The sequence below is a fragment of the Pseudopodoces humilis genome, chromosome 31 (assembly GCF_049639895.1).
Source record: "Pseudopodoces humilis isolate 2021_Gansu_Grassland_sample_001 chromosome 31, ASM4963989v1, whole genome shotgun sequence".
In the NCBI taxonomy this organism is placed as follows: Eukaryota; Metazoa; Chordata; class Aves; order Passeriformes; family Paridae; genus Pseudopodoces; species Pseudopodoces humilis.
Window position 1 is genome coordinate 1,042,801 of NC_142230.1, and position 18,662 is coordinate 1,061,462.

The 18,662-nt window shown below is 67.1% G+C and overlaps 6 protein-coding genes across 7 annotated transcripts; 3 read left to right on the forward strand and 3 right to left on the reverse strand.

The window, feature by feature from the left end:
* Window positions 1-382: 382 nt before the first annotated feature.
* Window positions 383-3,433, reverse strand: SLC39A1 (solute carrier family 39 member 1). The gene is made up of 4 exons (XM_005533665.3): window positions 2,963-3,433; window positions 2,301-2,528; window positions 1,805-1,935; window positions 383-1,430 (listed from the first exon to the last, which is right to left on the reverse strand). The coding sequence occupies exons 2-4, from the start codon at window positions 2,455-2,457 to the stop codon at window positions 786-788; spliced, it is 933 nt and encodes a 310-aa protein (XP_005533722.1). The 5' UTR covers window positions 2,458-2,528; window positions 2,963-3,433; the 3' UTR covers window positions 383-785.
* A 7-nt stretch (window positions 3,434-3,440) lies between these two features.
* Window positions 3,441-5,201, forward strand: CREB3L4 (cAMP responsive element binding protein 3 like 4). The gene is made up of 7 exons (XM_088068550.1): window positions 3,441-4,033; window positions 4,171-4,248; window positions 4,316-4,422; window positions 4,500-4,568; window positions 4,665-4,740; window positions 4,816-4,906; window positions 4,984-5,201. Exons 1-7 carry the CDS (start codon window positions 3,635-3,637, stop codon window positions 5,199-5,201), a joined length of 1,038 nt encoding a protein of 345 aa, XP_087924676.1. The 5' UTR covers window positions 3,441-3,634.
* Window positions 5,202-5,350: 149 nt separating this feature from the next.
* JTB (jumping translocation breakpoint) lies at window positions 5,351-6,882 on the reverse strand. The gene is made up of 5 exons (XM_088068544.1): window positions 6,686-6,882; window positions 6,565-6,602; window positions 6,301-6,386; window positions 6,141-6,220; window positions 5,351-5,821 (listed from the first exon to the last, which is right to left on the reverse strand). The coding sequence occupies exons 1-5, from the start codon at window positions 6,745-6,747 to the stop codon at window positions 5,665-5,667; spliced, it is 423 nt and encodes a 140-aa protein (XP_087924670.1). The 5' UTR covers window positions 6,748-6,882; the 3' UTR covers window positions 5,351-5,664.
* A 337-nt stretch (window positions 6,883-7,219) lies between these two features.
* On the reverse strand, window positions 7,220-9,618 carry RAB13 (RAB13, member RAS oncogene family). 2 transcript variants are annotated; one of them, XM_088068543.1, is made up of 8 exons: window positions 9,422-9,618; window positions 8,621-8,681; window positions 8,474-8,534; window positions 8,288-8,365; window positions 8,118-8,207; window positions 7,795-7,860; window positions 7,645-7,711; window positions 7,220-7,566 (listed from the first exon to the last, which is right to left on the reverse strand). In XM_088068543.1, the coding sequence occupies exons 1-8, from the start codon at window positions 9,543-9,545 to the stop codon at window positions 7,337-7,339; spliced, it is 777 nt and encodes a 258-aa protein (XP_087924669.1). In that variant the 5' UTR covers window positions 9,546-9,618; the 3' UTR covers window positions 7,220-7,336. The 2 variants fall into 2 exon arrangements, with proteins under 2 accessions (XP_087924669.1, XP_005533719.2); XM_005533662.3 differs by having other exon boundaries at window positions 7,360-7,566; window positions 7,645-7,695; window positions 9,422-9,612.
* Window positions 9,619-9,945: 327 nt separating this feature from the next.
* Window positions 9,946-11,562, forward strand: RPS27 (ribosomal protein S27). The gene is made up of 4 exons (XM_005533651.3): window positions 9,946-10,094; window positions 10,363-10,471; window positions 10,994-11,104; window positions 11,442-11,562. Exons 1-4 carry the CDS (start codon window positions 9,990-9,992, stop codon window positions 11,468-11,470), a joined length of 354 nt encoding a protein of 117 aa, XP_005533708.2. The 5' UTR covers window positions 9,946-9,989; the 3' UTR covers window positions 11,471-11,562.
* Window positions 11,563-12,206: 644 nt separating this feature from the next.
* LOC102107924 (cathepsin S) lies at window positions 12,207-16,189 on the forward strand. The gene is made up of 8 exons (XM_005533650.3): window positions 12,207-12,331; window positions 12,679-12,878; window positions 13,141-13,260; window positions 13,700-13,855; window positions 13,927-14,151; window positions 14,802-14,967; window positions 15,075-15,177; window positions 15,537-16,189. Exons 2-8 carry the CDS (start codon window positions 12,753-12,755, stop codon window positions 15,634-15,636), a joined length of 996 nt encoding a protein of 331 aa, XP_005533707.1. The 5' UTR covers window positions 12,207-12,331; window positions 12,679-12,752; the 3' UTR covers window positions 15,637-16,189.
* Window positions 16,190-18,662: the final 2,473 nt, after the last annotated feature.

The window sequence follows — 18,662 nt, forward strand, 5'->3', positions numbered from 1 at the left end:
GGTGGGGTATGGAGGGGTGGGGTATGGAAGAGGAGTGGGTTATGGAGGAGGGGTGGGTTATGGAAGAGGAGTGGGTTATGGAGGAGGGGTGGGGTATGGAGGAGGAGTGGGTTATGGAGGAGGGGTGAGTTATGCAGGAGGAGTGGCCAGTGGAGGGGCGTGGTCGGTGGAGGGGGCGTGGCCTGAGGCTATCGGGGGGTACGGGGATGGGGGGCTCTGAAATGGGGGGGCTTTGGGGCCCACAGCGGGGTGACCCCCGCCCCACGCCTGGGAACACACACGACACCCGAAAGTGGGGAGAACCAGACTCCCCCAGCCCACATGGGGACACCACGACGCACTCCCCAAATTCCATCCCGCCCTCCCCAGGCAGAGGCAGCGCTTTGGGGTTCAGTCATTTATTTGCTTCATCCGACACCCCCAAACCCGGGGGAGTCCGTAAAGGCACTTGCGGTTATGGGGGGGGACACTCACCCCCTCCCGGGGTCCTGAGGGGGGGGGTCACAGCACCGGTCCCTTGTGCAGATGGGGAAACTGAGGCACAGCGCTGAGAGAGGCACTTTGGCACGTCAGAAAAGGGGATGCAGGGTGGGATAGGAATTCCACGGGTGTGTCCAGGAGAGAAAATGGGGGATCCCAGGGCAGGCACTGTCTCCCCTTGAGAAAGAGGATAGTTTAGACAGGGAAACTGAGGCACAGAGACGGGAGAGGCACTTTGGCACTTGGGAAAAAAGGACGCAGCGGGGGCACACGAATTCCTTGGGATCCTCCAGGGCTGGCGGATCTCATCCCTTGACGAAGAGGATGGCGCTGACCAGCGCGAAGCCGGCGAGGATCAGGATGACCTTGGGGATGCGGTTTTGGGGCACCCCCAGCTCCTGGGGCAGGATCTCCAGGAAGGTGACGAAGAGGAAGGTGCCGGCCGCCAGCCCCTGGAGCACGGCCCGGCACAGGCGCTGCCGCGGCCCCGCGCCCGCCGCCAGCGCCGTGCCCACCCCGACGCCCAGCGGGGACATGAGGGCCAGCAGCACGAGGCACGAGGCCACGGCGGGCGGGCGCAGGCGGCTCCGCAGCAGCTCCAGCGAGAGCCCGAAGGCCACGGCGCCCTTGTGCAGCAGCAGGGCCAGCAGCACCCGCAGCGCGGCCGCGTCGCCCTCGCGCAGCCCCAGCGCCAGCCCCTCCAGCACCGCGTGCAGCGCCAGCGCCAGCGCCAGCGCCCCGGCCCGCAGCGCCCCGGGACCGCCGGGCACCGGCACCGGCGAGCCCAGCGAGCCCCCGGCCACCGCCGCCTGGATGGAGCCGTTGGGCAGCAGCGCCCGCGACTCCTCGGGCGGCTCCGACAGCTCCCGCTGCGCCAGCGTCACCTGCTCCAGCACCAGCACCAGGAAAAAGCCCATGGCCAGGATGAACTCCGGCAGAGGGAACTGCAGCTGCGGGCAGGGGACGGGGTCAGTGGGGAAGGGGAAGCTGTGAGCGGACAGAGGATCTTTCCATGAGTCATGTGGGCCGCAAGGGGCTCCCGGCAGCTCCAGGGACGCTGTCACAGTTCCGGCTGCTCCACCGGCACCGGTCTGGCCCTGCTGTCCCTGCCTCCACTGTCCCTTCTCTGTTGTCCCAGCTGCCCTGTCCTTCCCCATCCTCATCCTCCCCCCAGCACCCCGTTCCCTGTTCCCCTGCACTGTCCATCCTCTGTGCTGGTCCCATTCTCACTGTCCATCCCTCCCCTCCCCTCCAGCCTGTCCCCGGGGACAGGGACACCCGTGGGGACAGGGACAGGCCCCTGCTGGCACCCCGGGGGTCTCACCGTGATGCGCAGCCCCTCCAGTGCCGCAGCGATGCTGCCCAGGTAGTCAGGCAGGAGGTCGAGCAGGAAGGTGCCCATGAAAACACCACCGGAGAAGCAGCTCACGAGGCTCAGCATGGGGCTGCGGGGGTCTGGGGGGGAATTTGGGGGACTGAGACCCCAAAGAGCCCCCCCTGCACCCTGACAGGCCCCTTGGGGACAGCCCTGAGGTGGGGACAGTGTGGTCCCAGCCTGTTCCAGACCCTCGGGACACCTCCAGACTCCCGGGGAACTCTGCGACCCCCAAACTCCAAGAGCCCCCGGAACCCCCCCAGATACCCACGACCCCCCCACTACCTCAGACTCCCCCGACTCCACGATCCCCCAAAACCCCTCAGACACCCCCAAATCCCTGAGAGCCCCCCAGCCTCCCCAGAGCCCTCTGAACCCCCGAGTCCCGCACTCCCCGGGACCGCCCGAACCCCTGAGACCCCCCAAGCCCCCCAGAGCCCGGTACCGGGGGGCTGCCGGAAGCACCAGAGGGGCGCCAGGCCGCAGGCGAGGGGCAGCAGCAGCAGCAGCACCAGAGACCCCAACTTCACCCCCAGCCCGGGCGGGGGCTGCGCGGCCGCCCCGGGGCTCCAGGCCAGCGCGGCCCCGAGCCCGGTGTCCATCGCGCTCCCGGAGCTCAGCGCCCGCCGCCGGGGAAGCTCCGAGCCCCGCTGCGCATCCCCGGGAAGTGGGGCTGAAACGGGACGGGCCGGTCAGAGCCGCCCCCCGGCCCCGGTGACTCACCCGACACCGAGTCCCCCCCGCCCGGGGCCCCGGGGCACGGACAGGGCGGCGGGGAGGGACCGGGAGTGGGAACAAGGATCGGGACCGGAATCAAGGACCGGGATCGGGAACTGTTTTTTCCGGAACTGGGATGGGGAACTGGGGACCCAGTTAGAGATCAAGGACCGCGACCGGGGACCACGACCGCAATCGGGATCAAGGACCGGACCGGGAGCACGATCAAGAACCGGGACCGGGATCGAGACCCGGGAATCGGGAAATAGGGACCGGCAGTCAGGGATGGGCTTTTCCGGGGCTGGGATGGAAATGGGGATCGCGGACAGGGACGGAGGGCGGGGTCGGAGGCCGGGGCCCCCCCCGCTCCCCCCGTTCCCCCGCACTCACCGCCCGCCGCATCCCAACCGCGTCCCGGGAACTCCGGGGGGCGGGGCCGCCGCCGCCACACAGCCAATAGTGACGCGGGATCCCCTCTGGCCTCAGTGATTGACGTGCACCGCAGCCAATGGGGAGCGAGCGGGGGCCCGCGCGGCCCCGCGGCCCCGGGAGCGCGCACGTGTCGGCTCGGCCGGGCGGGGCGGGGGAATCCTCCGTGTCCCCCCTTGGACCCCGTTACCGGGAAGATCCCCCCGTTCCTCCACACCCGAACTCCGTTACTGGGGGTGCGGGGGGCACCGGCTCCGGTCCAGAGCCACCGGCGGCCGCAGAGGTGCTGCCCCAGGCCCGGCCCCGTTCCCGGTTCCCCCGCGAGACCCTCCCGGACTCGGTACCGGGGCAGCCGCACCCTCCCCGCTGCCCCTGGTGCCCCGGTGGGGCGGCCGGAGCCCCGAGCCCCGCTGGGGAAGGGATGATCCCGGCCCTTCCCGGCACGGGGCGGGACTTGGCTGGATTCCCCGGGATCCCGGAGATCCTGGTGCCCAGCGCCGGCACCGGGCGGAGGCGGCGGCACTACCGGGGACCGCGGTGGAGACCGGGGAACTCCGAGGAGGGGGCGCAGGGGGTTCGTTCCCGGGCCTCAGGGCAGGAGGGATCCCGCGGGGGGGTCCCCAGGGATTCCCTATGGAGGCACCGGAGCTCCGGGAGCTGGACGGGCTCTTCCCGGATCCCCCCTCGCTCCCGGTGCCGGTGCTGGGCTTCCAGACCCTGACGCTCCCGGAGGATGATGTGAGTGGTGGTGGGAGGGGCGCGGGTGGGCAGGACCCCCACGGGGACACCGGGATGTCCCGGGGATCCCCGCCACATGTCCCGGTACCCCCGCAGGGCAGCGGAGCCGAGGAGCTGCTGGGGCTCACGGTGAACCCCGACATCGCCTGCGGCCTCGGCACCGGCCCGGAGCCCCCCCGGCCCGACGGGCCCTCCCCGGTGCTGCTGGAGGTGGTCTGTGACCACAGCACTCCCCTGTACCCCTCGCTGTTCCCCGGCATCGAGCTGGCCCCGAGACCCGAGCCCCTGGCCACGGTGGGTCCCTGCACCCCCCGGTTCATCCCCGGGCCCCCCGGTTCTCCCCAGACCCCCCGGTTCATCCCCAGACCCCCCGGTTCATCCCCGGGCCCCCCGGTTCTCCCCAGACCCCCCAGTCCATCCCTGTCCCGCAGCTCCGGCTGACGGAGGAGGAGAAGCGGCTGCTGGCGCAGGAGGGGGTGACCCTGCCCGGGGAGCTGCCCCTCACCCAGGTGTGTGCGGGGACACGGGGGCTCGGGGGGACCGGGGGGGAACGGGAGTGACCCCTCCGTGCCCCAGGCCCAGGAGCGGCTCCTGAAGAAGGTGCGGAGGAAGATCCGGAACAAGCAGTCGGCGCAGGACAGCCGGCGGAGGAAGAAGGAATACCTGGACGGGCTGGAGAGCAGGTGGGGCCGGCGTTCCCGTTATCCCGGCGTTCCCGTTATCCCGGGTGTCCGTCACTGTCCCGTCTCTGTCCGGGCAGGGCGGCCGCGTGCTCGGCACTGAACCAGGAGCTGCGGAAAAAGGTCCAGGAGCTGGAGAAGAGCAACGGGTGAGCTCGGGGGGACCCAGGGTGAGCCCGAAGCCGGCGTGCGGCACCGGGAAAAGGGCACCGGGAGGGGCACGGAGCTGACCCCCGTTCCCGCAGGTCCCTCCTGCGGCAGCTCCAGGCGCTCGTCAAGGAAACGTCCGCCAAGCCCGCCCAGACCGGCACCTGTGTCCTGGTACGGCACCTCCGGGACGCTCTCGGGAGCCTCCCGGCCCCGCTCCGGGGCTCACGGCTCCCATCCCTCCCCCAGCTCCTGTTCCTGTCGCTGGGGCTGATCCTGCTCCCCAGCTCCAGCCCGTTCCGCGGGGGCGGCAGCCGGGACGGCCTCGGACCCACCGGAGGTAACGGGAGCGCCGGGACGGGGTGGGGACCGCTCCCCCCGCCCCGGCGCCGCCCACCCCATTCCCGGTTCCCGCAGTGATCTCCAGGAACATCCTGACGCGGCGGGAGCCGGGAGCGGCCGGAGAATCCCCGTTCCCGGCGGGGATGTGGGGGACAGAGCCCGGATCCGGTCTGGAGGATGGAGCCGGGGGGGGACCCGGGGATGGGATTCCTGCCCCCCAGGGGGATCCAGAGACCAATTCCTCCAGGCAGGACGTGGGGACAGGGACACGGGGACGTGGGGATGAGATGTGACCGGGAGTCCTCAGAATGGGGGGAACACTCCAGAATAAACCCGCACTTGCAGCTCCAGCGACATTAATCAGAATTTATTCCACATTCTGCTCCCGGGGTGGGCTCCCAGGGTAGATCCCCCCAAAAAACAAACACAGCATCACTCCAGGAACGATGACCAGGATTTATTCCACATCCCTCTCATCCCACATCTGGAGTGGGGCCCTGGGGATGCCCAGGATGATCCCAGAGCAGATCCCAGTGCTGGGGGGGATAGGGATTCCCCCCAAGGGAGGAACACTGCGTCACTCCGGGAGCAGTGACCAGGATTTATTCCACATCCCGCTCCGGGGGATCCCTCGGATGCTCTCCCAAGGCAGATCCCAGCAGGATTCCAAGTCTGGGCAGCAAGGCAGAGGCTGCTCCTCCTCCCGCCGCCCCGGGCGAGCGGAATTCCCGGCTCCAACCCCTCGGGAGCCTCTGGCTAAATGGACTCGATCTGTTTGCGGACCTTCTCCAGCGCCCGCCGGTCCAGCACCCGCTGCCGCAGCACCACGAGCGCCGCCGCCGCCGCCGCCACCCCCAGAGCGGAGCCCACGAAGTGCCAGAACCGCTGAGCCTCCAGCGCGGCCGAGCGGCAGCTGCGGAGCAGATTCCCCTGGGAATTGCCGGCCCCGATCCCCGGGAATTGCCGGCCCCGATCCCCGGGAATTGCCGGCCCCGATCCCCGGGAATTCCCAGCCCCGATCTCCGGGAATTGCCGGCCCCGATCCCCGGGAATTGCCGGCCCCGATCCCCAGAAATTCTCAGCCCCGCTCCCCGGGAATTCTCAGCCCTGATCCCCGGGAATTCTCAGCCCTGATCCCCGGGAATTCTCAGCCCCGCTCCCCGGGAATTCTCAGCCCTGATCCCCGGGAATTCCCAGCCCCGCTCCCCGGGAATTCCCAGCCCCGCTCCCACCTCTTGTACTCATCCCGGTGGGACGAGGCGCAGTTGATCTTCTCGATGAAGCCGGTGGGGCCGCAGGCCGGGATCGTTTTCTGCCCATCGGGGGGACGGAGGGCTCGGTCAGGGCGAGACCCCCGGGGTGACCCCAACCCCCCCGGGGACCCGCACTCACCATCTGGAACCCGGAGCACCGCGAGCACTCCTGGGCAACCACGAACTGCTCCACTCGCCAGCACGGCGTGGCCACCGCGGGGCTCGCTGGGGACACCGGGTCAGGGGACAGCGGCCGGGACAGAGCCCCAGAGCCCGCTACCGGGCACCCCCCTCCGTCTCCAGCCCCCCAGCCCCGGATCCATCCCGGTCTGAGCCCCCGGGATCAGATCTGGGCCCCCCGGACCCCGCTGTGACCCCCCGGTACCGGCCCGGCCCTCCTCACCAGGCCGCTCCTCGCTCGCCGCCGCCGCCGCCGCCGGGCTGTGGGCACAGAGGAGCTGCCGTGAGGGCCCCGCACCGGGCCCGCCGCTCCCACCCGCCGGTCTCCCCCGGTCCCCGCTCACCGCAGCCCGCCCGGCACCGCGCTCAGCACCGCCAGCAGCACCGTGAGGCCGCCGGGCCCCATCGGGGCGCCGGGATCCGCCGGAAACCCCCAGGAAGGCCCGCGATCCTCCGGGAACTTCCGGGAACTTCCGGGAACTTCCGGGAACTACCGGGAACTACCGGGAACTACCGGGCCCGGCCCCGCCGCGACGGCGGCGCCGCCATGTCGGAAGTGCCGGAGGTGCCGGGAAGCGACGGGCGGGGCCTGGCGGGGCAGCCAATGGGAACGAGGGGCGGGGCTTAATTAAAACCAGGGGCGTGATTATGTTTAATTAGGGGCGTGGTTATGTTTAATTAGGGGTGCGCGTATGCGGATGAGCTGGGGGCGTGGCCCTGGTGTGGGCGTGGCTTGGGCGCGGACTTGATGGCGCTCGTCCCCATCCCGGTCCCGGTCCCGGTCCCGGTCCCGGTCCCGATCCAGATCCCGACGCTGACCCCGATCCAGATCCCGATCCTGATCCCGATCCCGATCCTGGTCCCGGTCCCGGTCCCGATCCCGATCCCGATCCAGATCCCGACGCTGACCCCGATCCAGATCCCGATCCTGATCCCGATCCTGGTCCCGGTCCCGGTCCCGGTCCCGGTCCCGGTCCCGCCCCTCCAAACCCCCCTCAAAGAGACAGCGGAGCCGGGAGAAGGCACAGCGGGGCTTTATGGCACGAGGAGAGAAGGGGGGGCAGCCCCAAATCCCCCCCAGATCCCCCCCAGATCCCTCCGGGGAGGCGCCTGCGCTGCCCCGGGGGTCTCGGGGAGGTCGCGGCCCCTATCCCAGCGAGCATCTCCCGCCGGCCTTTCGGGGGGTCCCGGGCTCCAGCAGGGCCCTGCTGCTGCTGCCGGGGGGCTGCCAAGAGAGCGGGGGGTCAGGGGGGCGCAGGGGGTCCCTCTCCTGCGCCCCCTCCCCAATCCCGGCCCCACTCACGGCTTTCCGGAAGGATTTGTGCAGGATGTCCCGAGCCAGCGTGCGGAAAGCCTGGGGGGGACAGGGGCTGCTCAGGGGATCGGGGACCCCCCGTGGGAGGGACCCCCAACCCCGGGGGTGCAGTCCCCCCGCCCCGCCACCCCTCCTCACCTCCTCCACGTTCTCGCTGGACTTGGCGCTGGTCTCGAAGAAGCGAATCCCGTGCTCCTTCGCCAGCTGAGGGACCGCGACCCCCCTGTGATCCCCACCGAGCCCCTCCAGCCCCCTGCGACCCCCCACCCCAAATCCCAGGAAGCCCCAAACCTCCTGTGACCCCCCCCCCAGCCCCACAGACAGCCCCGCTCCCACGGAGCCCCCACATTCCCACCCCATGGACCCCTCCAGAGCCCCCCAGGACTCCTCCAGACTCCCCAGCCCCACAGAGCCCCCCAGGCTCCCCGAGCCCCCCAGGCTCCTCCCGAGCCCACTCCCACCTTCTCGGCCGCGTCCCGCTGCACTTTCCGCCTCCCCTCCATGTCGCACTTGTTGCCCAGGAGGAGCCGCTCGACCCCGGCCGAGGCGTTCTGGGGAGGGGGAAAAACACGGGCGGGACCCTCGCGACCCTCGCCCGACCCCGCCGCACCCCCGGAATCTCCACACCCACCTCCTTGATGCTTTTCATCCAGTTCTGGATGTTCTCGAAGGATTTCTCGTCCGTGATGTCGTACACCAGGACGATGCCCTGGGGGAATCCGGGCTCAGGGGGGGGCCGGGACCCCCTGCCCGCGGTTTTGGGGTGGGGTCCGAGCCCCCCGGGCCTCCCCCCCGGGCTGCAGCCCCCTCCCCGTACCACGGCTCCGCGGTAATAGGCCGTGGTGATGGTTTTGAAGCGCTCCTGTCCCGCCGTGTCCCTGCGGAAATGGGGGCGGTTTTGGGGATTTTGGGGGGAATTCGGGGGTTTCCCACCCTCCCCTGACGCCCCCCACCCCCAACTCACCAGACCTGCAGCTTGATCTTCTTCCCATCGATGTCCACAGTGCGGATCTTGAAGTCGATCCCTGGGGAAGAGGGAGGGGGGCACTGGGAGCGGGGGGAGCAGAACCGGTCCCGTCCCGGTGCTCCCGGTGCTCCCAGTGCTCCCGGTGCTCCCGGTGCTCCCGGTGCTCCCGGTGCTCCCGGTGCTCCCAGTGCCGCCGTCCCGGCGCCCGGTAACCATCTGGCTCCCCGGGAAAGGGGGGGCCAAATCCGGGAGGGGCGTTCTGGCACGGGAATCCCGGGGCGTTCCGGGATGGAGGATCCCGGGAAGAACCGGGGTCCCGGTGGGGTCCCGGTGGGGGGGTTCTGCTGAGTTCCAGGGTGGGGTGAGCGCTCCCGGGGGATTTGGGATGGGGGCTCCTGCTGAGCGCCAGGATGGGGATCCCGGTAAATCCCGGTAAATCCCGGTAAATCCCGGTGGGTCCCGGGTGGAGGGTTCCGGGAGGGGTCCCGGAGGATTTCAGAGAGAGGGGGACCCGGTGAATCCCGGCTGGGGGGTCCCGGAGGTTTCCTAGGATGGGGATTCCAGAGCGGGGGTCCCGGACAATCCCGGTGGGTCCCGTTGGGAGGTCCCGGTGAATCCCGGTGGTTCCCAGTTGGGGAGGGTCCCACTGGAGGGTCCCGGGAGGGGTCTCGGAGGGTCCCAGGTTGGGAGGGTCCCATTGGGGGATCCCGGGTTGAGGAGTCCCGGTGAAACCCGGTGGGTCCCAGCTGGGGGGGATCCCGGGGGCGGGTCCCGGGGGCGTCCCGGGGTCCCACTCACCGATGGTGGAGATGTAGGTGCTGCTGAAGTTGTCCTCGGCGAAGCGGATGACGAGGCAAGTCTTGCCCACGCCGCTGTCCCCGATCAGCAGCAGCTTGAAGAGGTGGTCGTAGGCCTTGGCCATGGCCCCCGCCACCGCCCGCCGCCACCGGGACCGGCCCGGCCCCCCCGGGCGGGGCCTGGCTGCGGCCCCGCCCCCCGCCGTGACGCCACGCCCCGGTTACGTCACCCCGGGGGCGGTATGACGTCACGAATCCGATATGACGCCCCCCAAATGGCGCGAGCGCGACCTTCCCGAGATGGCAGCTGCTCAAGGACCTTCCAAAAATGGCGGGAGCGCAGCGGCCTCCCCAAGAGGGCGGCAACAGAAAAAAACCTTCTCAAAATGGGGGAAACACAAACGACCACCCCGAGAATGCGGCACCTTCCCAAATTCCGACAATTGAAACGGGGCGGGAATGAGGGAGGCCGTCCCCAAGGTGACGGAAACTGTAACGCCCGTTTTTAGTGTTTTTACACGGCTGAGGGAGCGACCTTCCCAACATGGCGTCACCACCCCGGTCCAAAGATGGCACCGCCCCACTTCCGGCCCTGGGGCCGCCTTGAAGCGGAAATGGCGCTGCGGGGCTGCGCCCGTCCCTTTCCGGCCCCTCCCGCCGCCGCCGCCATGCCCGTGGGTGCGGCCCGACCCTGCCCGGGCGCCGCCGGCCCCGGGAGCGCCGCGGGACCGCGCCCGGCGGGGCCGGCGAGGGGCGGGAGGGCTTGGGGAGGGCGCGGGGGGGCGGCGGGGCGCGGGGCGATCGGGGCGCTGGGGCCGAGCAGCGGGAAGGGGGCGCCCCAAGATGGCGGCAGAGGCGTGAGGGGACGGAGGTGGGGGGACGGGAGCGATCGCGGTGTCTCCGGGACTGACCCATCGCCGTGTGCCCGCCGTGTCCCCGCAGCTCGCCAAGGACCTGTTGCACCCGTCTCCCGAGGAGGAGAAGCGCAAGCACAAGAAGAAGCGGCTGGTGCAGAGCCCCAACTCCTACTTCATGGACGTCAAGTGCCCCGGTGGGCACCGAGGGCCCTCCAGGGCCCCTCCCCGTGTCCCTTCGTGTCCCTTCGTGTGTCCCGCTCTTGTCCGCGCTCTCCCGCTGCCCTTCCCGGCGTCCCGGGGTCCCTCCACGTGTTTCCCCGTGTCCCACCGGGCTCTCCCTCCGTGTCCCCGCCGGTGGCCCGGGGTCCCCGTTCCTGTCCCGGGGTCCCCGTTCCTGTCCCGGGGTCCCCGTTCCTGTCCCGGGGTCCCCGTTCCTGTCCCGGGGTCCCCGTTCCTGTCCCGCGATCCCCGTTCCTGTCCCGGGGTCCCCGTTCCTGGCCCGGGGTCCCCGTTCCTGGCCCGGGATCCCCGTTCCTGTCCCGGGATCCCCGTTCCTGTCCCGCGATCCCCGTTCCCGTCCCGGGATCCCCGTTCCTGGCCCGGGGTCCCCGTTCCCGTCCCGGGATCCCCGTTCCTGGCCCGGGGTCCCCGTTCCTCTCTCGGGGTGTCGCGGTGCCGCTGCCCGTGTCCCCCCGGTGACTCCGCTGTCCCCGCAGGCTGCTACAAGATCACCACGGTGTTCAGCCATGCCCAGACCGTGGTGCTGTGCGTGGGCTGCTCCACGGTGCTGTGCCAGCCCACGGGGGGCAAGGCCCGGCTCACCGAGGGTGGGTGCCATGGAGGGCTGGGGGCTGCTCCCTGTGCAGCCGGGGAGGGGCTTCGGGGGATCTGGGACCCCGGGGTGGGGTGTGGGGAGGTTGTGGGTTCCTCTGGAGGGGGCTGGAGGTTTCTCCTTGGGGCAGGGGGCTCATGGAGCCCGTGGTTTCCCCCTCAGGAGAGTTTTGGAATTCTGGTGGGTGGTGGGGGGTGTTGGAGTTGTGTCTGTTTTGGGAGCCCTCAGCAGCAAAATCCCCCAAAACCTGTGTTGGGAGACCTGGAATTCCCTTTCCCAGGTGGATCCAGAGACCCTGCAGCATTCCCAGGTTTTCTGTTTGTTCCCCGCAGGCTGCTCGTTCCGGCGGAAGCAGCACTGAGCGAGCCGGGATGCCACGGAGACGGGAATTCCGCCCAGTCCCTGTAGCCCCCTCCGCTTCCCACCAATAAATTTTGGATAAAATACCCAAAACGGGTCACTTCTGGTTCTTGGCTGCAGGGATAACGGGATTTGGGGATCTGGGGAAGGAATTCCTTCCCTGCAAGGGAAGGGGTTATCCAGGGAACTTGTGGCTGAGGGGAGGTGTCCCTGCTCCATCCCTTCCCAAACCTTCCCACCATTCCTGAGGAATGCGGGTGCAGGCGGTGCCAGCACCACCCTGGGGTGGGACAAATCCTCCTGTCCCTTGTGGGGACCCTTGGGATGCTCCAGCTGGGCTCACTTGGGAATTCCACATGGATAAACCTTTTGTGTCCGCGGTTTAACGGGAATAACTGGGAATATCCGTGTCTCCCGCTTCCCACACTGCTCTGATCCCGGCGTGGATCCTCATCCCATCCACATTTTCCCATCTGAACGGGAATAACCGGGATGTTTTCCCAGGATTTGGCTCTGGTGGGAGCTCAGCTCTCCCCGTTCCCACCCGGAGCTCCCCAAATCCCCCCTGAGGCGTGACCCCCTCTCCAGCCGCTCCCGTGGGAGCCCCATCCCGGATTTTTGGGGTGCTGGAGCCCCTCCCTCCCTCCCTCCCTCCCCAGGTGGTTTCCGGAGGCTCCGGCCCTGCAGTGAGGTCGAGGTCGGGGTTTCGGTTCCTCATTTTCTCATTTCCTGGCTCGTGATTTCTCTGCACGGCACCGAGCGCCCCAAACCCGGAGCTCCGCGCTGGGAACGCTCCGGATCCAGCCCCGGATCCACCCCCAGCCCCACCTGGAGCTGCAGAACCCCGCAGCAGCTCCTGGAGGTAATTGGGGTGCGTTTGGTGTTTAATCACCCCCCAGGAGCACTTTGAGGAACTGGAACTCCGGGACAAGCGGATTTACGGGGATTTGGGGTCTGGCCTATCCCAGAGCTCCGCTGTGGGATTGTTGGGGGGCAGCGGGCGGATAAAACCAGGGAATTTGGGGATTTTTGGGCATGGATTGTGCCGGGAGCGTTCCCCAGGCCAGGGTGGCTCCGATGTGTCCCGGCCTGTCCACACGGACACGGGGCCGGCTCCCGGATTCTCCCCTCCGGGGAATTTTGGGATGCGTGTCCGGGCGGGCCGGTGGCACCAGCAGGTCACCGGGGTGTTGTCACCTCCCTGCCCAGACCGGATTCGTCACCGAGGGGTCAATCCCGGCTCCGAGCCCTCGGCTCCCGGCGCTCCCGCTGCGAATCCCGGGATGGAGCTGCTGGCTCCCGCCGCCCTCCTGGCCCTGCTGGCGCTGGCACTGGGACACCCCGACCCCGCGCTCCACCGGCACTGGGAGCTCTGGAAAAAAACCTACGGGAAGGAATATCAGCCCCAGGTGGGAACATCATGGGAATGTCACAGGGGGGAGCTGGGGGTGTCCCAGGGATGCCGGGGTGTCCTGGGAATACCCCAGGATTTCCTGGGGCTCTCCCGTGGGGTCACCACCAACCGGAAAAGATCCGGCGGCGCTTCCAAGCACGGCCGGTCCCCGGGGATGATCCAGCTGGGGCTCCCAGCAGCCTTTACTGGGATGAACTGGGGCGGGATGGCTCCGGAGGGGCCGTCCTGGCTCTCACAGGGCCCCTCTGGAATTCCAGGAGGATTCTGTCCGTCGCCTGACGTGGGAGAAGAACCTGTGGCTGGTGACGCTCCACAACCTGGAGCACTCCCTGGGGCTCCGCTCCTACACGCTGGCAATGAACCACCTGGGAGACATGGTGGGTGCGGGATTCCAGCCCTCGGGAATCCCCCCGAGGGCGGCTGAACCGGGATATCGCTGGCTCCGGGGTGGGAGAACTCCCGACATCCCCCCCAGCCCGTCCCGGCTGCTCCGGAGTTCTGGGAGGACGGAACCCCTTGGGGAGGCATTTGGGGCACACGGAGCTGTCCCGGTCATTTGGGGTATTTATGGCTCATCCCTGTCCTGTGTCCCAAAGTCTGGGGGGGTTTAACAGCCCAGCTTCCAGGGATTTGGGGAGCTGGAGCTGAGCTTTCCCTTTCCTGATGAAAATCTGGAAATCAGACAGAAAACCAAGGCACTGAGGGTCCCCCAAACCCGACTTTTCCACCTCAGAATTCCCCCTCTGCCCCCCACGGCCTCAGCTGGGATTCACAGAGAGCAGGAATCCCCTGCTGCATTTTCTTTTCCCCCACCAGACCAGCGAGGAGGTGGCGGCTTCGCTGACGGGGCTCCAGCTCCGTCCCCGTCCCCGCGGGAATTCTGCGCTCCAAGCCCGGTTCCGGCCGGCCCGGGACGTCCCGGAGGCGCTGGACTGGCGGGACAAGGGCTGCGTGACCGAGGTGAAGAACCAGGTGAGCCTCGCCCCGGGAGCCTCCCGCTGCTCCCCGGGCCGGCTCCCGAGCCTCTCCCGGCCTCTTCCCAGGGCGCCTGCGGATCCTGCTGGGCCTTCAGCGCCGTGGGAGCGCTGGAAGCGCAGGTGAAGCTGAAAACCGGGAATTTGGTGTCCCTGAGCGCCCAGAACCTGGTGGATTGCTCCGGGATGTACGGGAACAAGGGCTGCGCCGGCGGCTTCATGACAGAGGCGTTCCAGTACATCATCGACAACGGCGGCATCGAGTCCGAGGAGTCCTATCCCTACACGGCCCAGGTGGGACCGGGAGGCGCTTGGGAATCCTCTTTTCCAGGAAAACACCTGGAGACAGCTCCGTTCCTCTTTTCCTTCCTCCTCTCCCATCCAATCCCCCCTTTCCCCGCTTTCCTGGCGACACCTTTGCTCCGGATCCAAACCCACCCCGGGAGCTTTGGCATTATTTTATTGTTATTATTGTTATTATTGTTATTATTTTTGGGAGTGACTGGACCAGGAGCTGGAATTCCTACCTGGTTATTTCACCATTTCTTAGGCAACAGGGAAAAATGGGTCAGGAGCTTCCTGAAAACACGATCCTGGGAAATGGGTCAGAGCAACAGCAGCTCCATCCAGGAAAAAGTGGGATTTAACCCTCCAAACGTGGAGCTGCAGAGGGAAAAGCTGCTGGTCCCGGGCTCCGGAGGGAATGGGAAGGGTCTGTGGATAGGGAGGATGAGGATGGAGGCTCCAGGGAAGGGGACGATGAGGATGGAGGCTTGTGCTGGATTTAGCTGGGATTGGGAAGGGGAACCAACCCCAGGATGGGGCTGGAGCGATGTTTTAGAGGGAAAATTCGTGGGAATCCTGAGGGAAACGAAAAGCTCGGGTCCGGACGTGGCTCTGGGAGCGCTGCCGGGTCCCGCCGGCTCATTCCCGTTTCCCGGCAGAACGGGACGTGCCGCTACAACGCCTCGGCCCGCGCCGCCTCCTGCTCCCGCTTCCTGGAGCTGCCCCAGGGCGACGAGGCCGCGCTCAGGGACGCCGTGGCCACCGTGGGCCCCGTGGCCGTGGCCATCGACGCCACCCGGCCCGGCTTCTTCCTGTACCGCTCCGGTGAGGGCTCGGGGGCACCGGGAGTCGGGAGGGATTGGGGAAGTCGGGGGTGAATTCCCGGGGGGAGGCCGGGATGGGGTGGAATTCCAGGTTTTCTCCTTCCGCAGGGGTGTTTGACGACCCGCAGTGCTCGCAGGAGGTGAACCACGGCGTGCTGGTGGTGGGATACGGCTCCCTGGAAAACAAGGAATATTGGCTGGTGAAGAACAGGTAAACCCCGGGAATCCGCGGGGAATCCTGGAAAATTCCCGCCTGGAAGGGACCCACAAGGATCAGAGTGCAACTCCCAGCCCTGGACAGCCCCAGACTCCCCCCTTGTCCCTCAGGGCCTTCTCCAGGTGTTCTTGGCCCATGGAAGGGCTGGAATGATGATCCATAAAGTCCTTTCCAACCCACTCCGCTCCATAATTCCACGAGTTTCTGCTCGGAGCTGCCCAAATCCCTGCGGATTTGGCACTTGGGGCAGCGGGAATTCCTGATTTCCGAGGGGTTTTCCGTGGATCCCCGGATCCCCGTGCCTGCAGGAACCAGGGCTGAGCTTTCCCCGTGTGTTTCCACTGTTCCCAAAGCTGGGGCGTGCAGTTCGGAGACGCGGGGTACATCCGGATGGCCCGGAACGCCTCCAACCTCTGCGGCATCGCCACCTACGCCTCCTACCCGCTCATCTAGCCTGCCCCAGGCTCCGGAATTCCAGGGATTCCAGCCCAGCAGGGATCCTTCCGCTCCCAGGGTCCCTTCCCAGCGCCGTGGGCACCGTCCGGCGCTGGATCCGTGGGCTGGGAGGGGATGCCGGGAAGCGGGAATGTCATTGGGCATCCAGGGAATTCTTTTTTGGGGGGGAAATTGGGGGTTTGGGAGTAAAACTGCGATTCCTGCAGGGATTGGCTGCAGGGATAACAGGGATTGGGTGCTGGGATCATTGGGATCACAGGGACCATTTGGCTCTGGTACCAGGATCACAGGGATCAGGTACCGGCATAATTGGGAACACGGAGATCATTTGGATCAGGTACTGGGGTCACAGGGATCATTGGAATCATTGGGATCGGATACTGGGATCACAGGGATCGGGTACTGGGATCACAGGGATCGCTGGGATCAGGTACTGGGATCCCTCCTCCGGAGCTGCGGCAGTGCCAGACGTGGATTTCTTCCCGTGTGGCGCTGCTGGAATTGCAAACATTCCATGGGAAATAAAAGATTGCGTTTTGCTGCCTCAAAATTCCGGTGTTTGGAGATAATCCCCAAAAATCCAACATTTGGTCTCTCCGTGGGGGCTCCGGCCACCCAGCAGCCAAGAATTCCGTGTTGGTGGATGGACATCCCGAGGGAACAGCGTCCCTTTGTCCCGAGCAATGTCCCCAGATGGATCCTGCAGCCTCGGGATGGTGCTGAGCACCCTCGGGATGGTGCTGAGCAACCTCGGGATGCCATCCCGAGCACCATCCCGAGGGTGCTCAGCACCATCCCGAGGATGCTCAGCACCATCCCAAGGGTGCAGGATGAGTTCTTGCTACTGAGAAGTGTGACGAAGCCGCATCTCTCCTGTGCTACACGGGACACCCCCCCTGCGTGGTTTATTCGGGGTGAAGGTTGCCAAGCAGCGTCTGCACCCCTGGTTTCCGTGGAGCCCCCGTGGAGCTCAGGGGGGCGTTGCAAGGCGACGGCCCACCTGGGCTAAGCGGCGGGGAAAGCCTCTACGTGGTCGAGCGAGGGGCAAACGCTGCCACAGCATCTGCACCCCGATCTCTCTAAAAGTGTTTCCGCTGCAGTGTCCAAACCGTAGCTTTCCGACGACTCTGCAGCGTGGTTATGTGCGAGTATTACTAAGTGACAGCCGAGAACGGACGGGAGGTGCCTGGCCAGCAGCCATCGCCCGAGCTCTGAGAGACGAGCCAACATCAGTTAAATAAGAGGTGAGTCACAAAGCAGTCTATCACGGGTCAGAACTGTTCAACCCCAGGCAAAAAAGCTGTATAAGCAACTCCAATTCTTACTGAAAGCCAGCCAAAGTAATTTGCCTAAACGAGAAGTAAAACCCCTCCTAACCTGGATTCGAGTTAATTTCCCAAAGGCAAAACGCTCAGATTTTTTCACTAGAGATTTCTGGGACACAGTCGGTAATAAGCTTTTTAATAACATTTCCCGCCGAGATATGGCAGCCGCTAAACTCCTGCCAGCCTGCAGAGCACTGGTAGAAATGTGTGCTGCCAATACACAACGCGCGACCAGCCCCCCGTAGCCCGCGAGCTCCGTCTCTCCTACCCCTACACCCGAGCACGCGGCCCCCGTTCCCTCGGTCCCCGCCGGCCCCCCTCCCCTCCTGCCCGCTCGGACCGGTGTGCCCCCGCCCCCCGAGCACGCGGCCCCCGTTCCCCCTACCCCAGTCCCGGCACGCTCCGTTCCCACCCCTCCCCCCGCCTTCCCCGTCCCACCGCCCCCCCCCGCTTTTGCCCCCCTCCTGCCGTCCGAGCTTCCCCCGCTGCTGCGGTCCCGCCCCGTTCCCCCGTCCCCGCGGCTATGGGCCCCGCCGCCGCCGCGGCTCCGCCGGCCCCCGGCGTCGCGGTCCCCGCGGTCCCGCCTTCCCCCGCCGACACCGTGATTCCCGGCTCCGCCACCCCGCCCGCCCTCGGCATCGCGGTTCCCGCAGCTCAGCTCCCCTACGCCCCCTCCGTGCCGCCCGCGCCGCCTTGGTGCCCCGCGGGCTCCGCTTTCCCGGCGCCCGTGGGGCCGCCGGCCCCGCCGCCGCCGTGCAGCGACACCGATCTGTGCGGCGCGGGCCGATCCGAAATTCGCGCTGCCGTCCACCGCTCCCCCGTGCTGCCTTGCGGCGCTGACGTCATCCACGCATGCGCAGTCACCGCTTCTAGCGCCGATGCTCCTACCGCCGCCGTCCCCGGGTTCCCCCGTGCCACCCCCCCGTGCCAGCCTCTCAAACCGCGGAGGGGGAGAAAGAGAACGGGCACGGGACCCCGGCTCTACAACTGCTGACACCCGCGTCGCCTCTGCCACCGCCCGGCCCAGCCACTGTCCGCTCCCCGCCGTGCGTCTTCGCGTCCCCGCGTCCACCAGCGAAGCCGCCCGGCGCCGGCACACGGCCCCCGCCTGTCTCTGCCCCGCTGCTAACACCGGCACAATAAATAAACGGGAATCGGGGGAAAATCGGCAACTGGGGGAAAAGGCGGGAATCACGAAAATGGGAATTGGGGGGAAAAATATCGGGAATGGGGAAAAAGAACCGGGAATAAAGAAAAACGGGGAATAGGGAAAAGCCCGGGAATCAGGAAAAGAAAAACCGAGAATCGGGGGGGGGGGGGGGGAAACTGGAATAAAGAAAAAACTGGGTATCGGGAAAATCACGGGAATCGGGGGAAAAAAACGGGAATAGAGAAAAAAACCCTGGAAATCGGGAAAAAAAACCCGGGAAAGAAAACAACAAACCAGGAATAAAGAAAAAAAAGGGAACGATGGGAGAAACGGAAAAAAGGTACTGGGATCAAAGGGAACAGGGTCAAAGGTCCGGAGGGTGCTGAGCGCCTTCCAGAACGTGCAGGATGAGTGCCGAGGGTGCTGAGCACCCAGGGAAGGTGCTGAGAACCCTCGGGATGGTGCTGAGCAACCTCGGGATGGTGCTGAGCACCCTCGGGATGGTGCTGAGCACCCTCGGGACTCATCCTGCACCCTCGGGATGGTGC

Bases quoted from the DNA above. Each gene is read 5' to 3' on its own strand.
- SLC39A1 (XM_005533665.3), bottom strand. From the start codon at position 2,457: ATGGACACCGGGCTCGGGGCCGCGCTGGCCTGGAGCCCCGGGGCGGCC. The intron at 1,936-2,300 runs GTACCGGGCTCT...ATTCCCCCCCAG, and splicing joins GTGCTTCCGGCAGCCCCCCG to ACCCCCGCAGCCCCATGCTG. The intron at 1,431-1,804 runs GTGAGACCCCCG...CCCTGCCCGCAG, and splicing joins TGGAGGGGCTGCGCATCACG to CTGCAGTTCCCTCTGCCGGA.
- CREB3L4 (XM_088068550.1), top strand. From the start codon at position 3,635: ATGGAGGCACCGGAGCTCCGGGAGCTGGACGGGCTCTTCCCGGATCCC. The intron at 4,569-4,664 runs GTGAGCTCGGGG...CCGTTCCCGCAG, and splicing joins GAGCTGGAGAAGAGCAACGG to GTCCCTCCTGCGGCAGCTCC. The intron at 4,741-4,815 runs GTACGGCACCTC...TCCCTCCCCCAG, and splicing joins AGACCGGCACCTGTGTCCTG to CTCCTGTTCCTGTCGCTGGG.
- JTB (XM_088068544.1), bottom strand. From the start codon at position 6,747: ATGGGGCCCGGCGGCCTCACGGTGCTGCTGGCGGTGCTGAGCGCGGTG. The intron at 6,603-6,685 runs GTGAGCGGGGAC...CTGTGCCCACAG, and splicing joins GCGGTGCCGGGCGGGCTGCG to CCCGGCGGCGGCGGCGGCGG. The intron at 6,387-6,564 runs GTGAGGAGGGCC...CGGTGTCCCCAG, and splicing joins GGCGAGCGAGGAGCGGCCTG to CGAGCCCCGCGGTGGCCACG.
- RAB13 (XM_088068543.1), bottom strand. From the start codon at position 9,545: ATGGCCAAGGCCTACGACCACCTCTTCAAGCTGCTGCTGATCGGGGAC. The intron at 8,682-9,421 runs GTGAGTGGGACC...CCTCTTCCCCAG, and splicing joins CACCTACATCTCCACCATCG to GGATCGACTTCAAGATCCGC. The intron at 7,712-7,794 runs GTGAGGAGGGGT...TCCCCTGAGCAG, and splicing joins CCAGCGAGAACGTGGAGGAG to CCCCTGTCCCCCCCAGGCTT.
- RPS27 (XM_005533651.3), top strand. From the start codon at position 9,990: ATGGCACCGCCCCACTTCCGGCCCTGGGGCCGCCTTGAAGCGGAAATG. The intron at 10,472-10,993 runs GTGGGCACCGAG...CTGTCCCCGCAG, and splicing joins CATGGACGTCAAGTGCCCCG to GCTGCTACAAGATCACCACG. The intron at 11,105-11,441 runs GTGGGTGCCATG...TGTTCCCCGCAG, and splicing joins CAAGGCCCGGCTCACCGAGG to GCTGCTCGTTCCGGCGGAAG.
- LOC102107924 (XM_005533650.3), top strand. From the start codon at position 12,753: ATGGAGCTGCTGGCTCCCGCCGCCCTCCTGGCCCTGCTGGCGCTGGCA. The intron at 13,856-13,926 runs GTGAGCCTCGCC...GCCTCTTCCCAG, and splicing joins TGACCGAGGTGAAGAACCAG to GGCGCCTGCGGATCCTGCTG. The intron at 14,152-14,801 runs GTGGGACCGGGA...GTTTCCCGGCAG, and splicing joins CCTATCCCTACACGGCCCAG to AACGGGACGTGCCGCTACAA.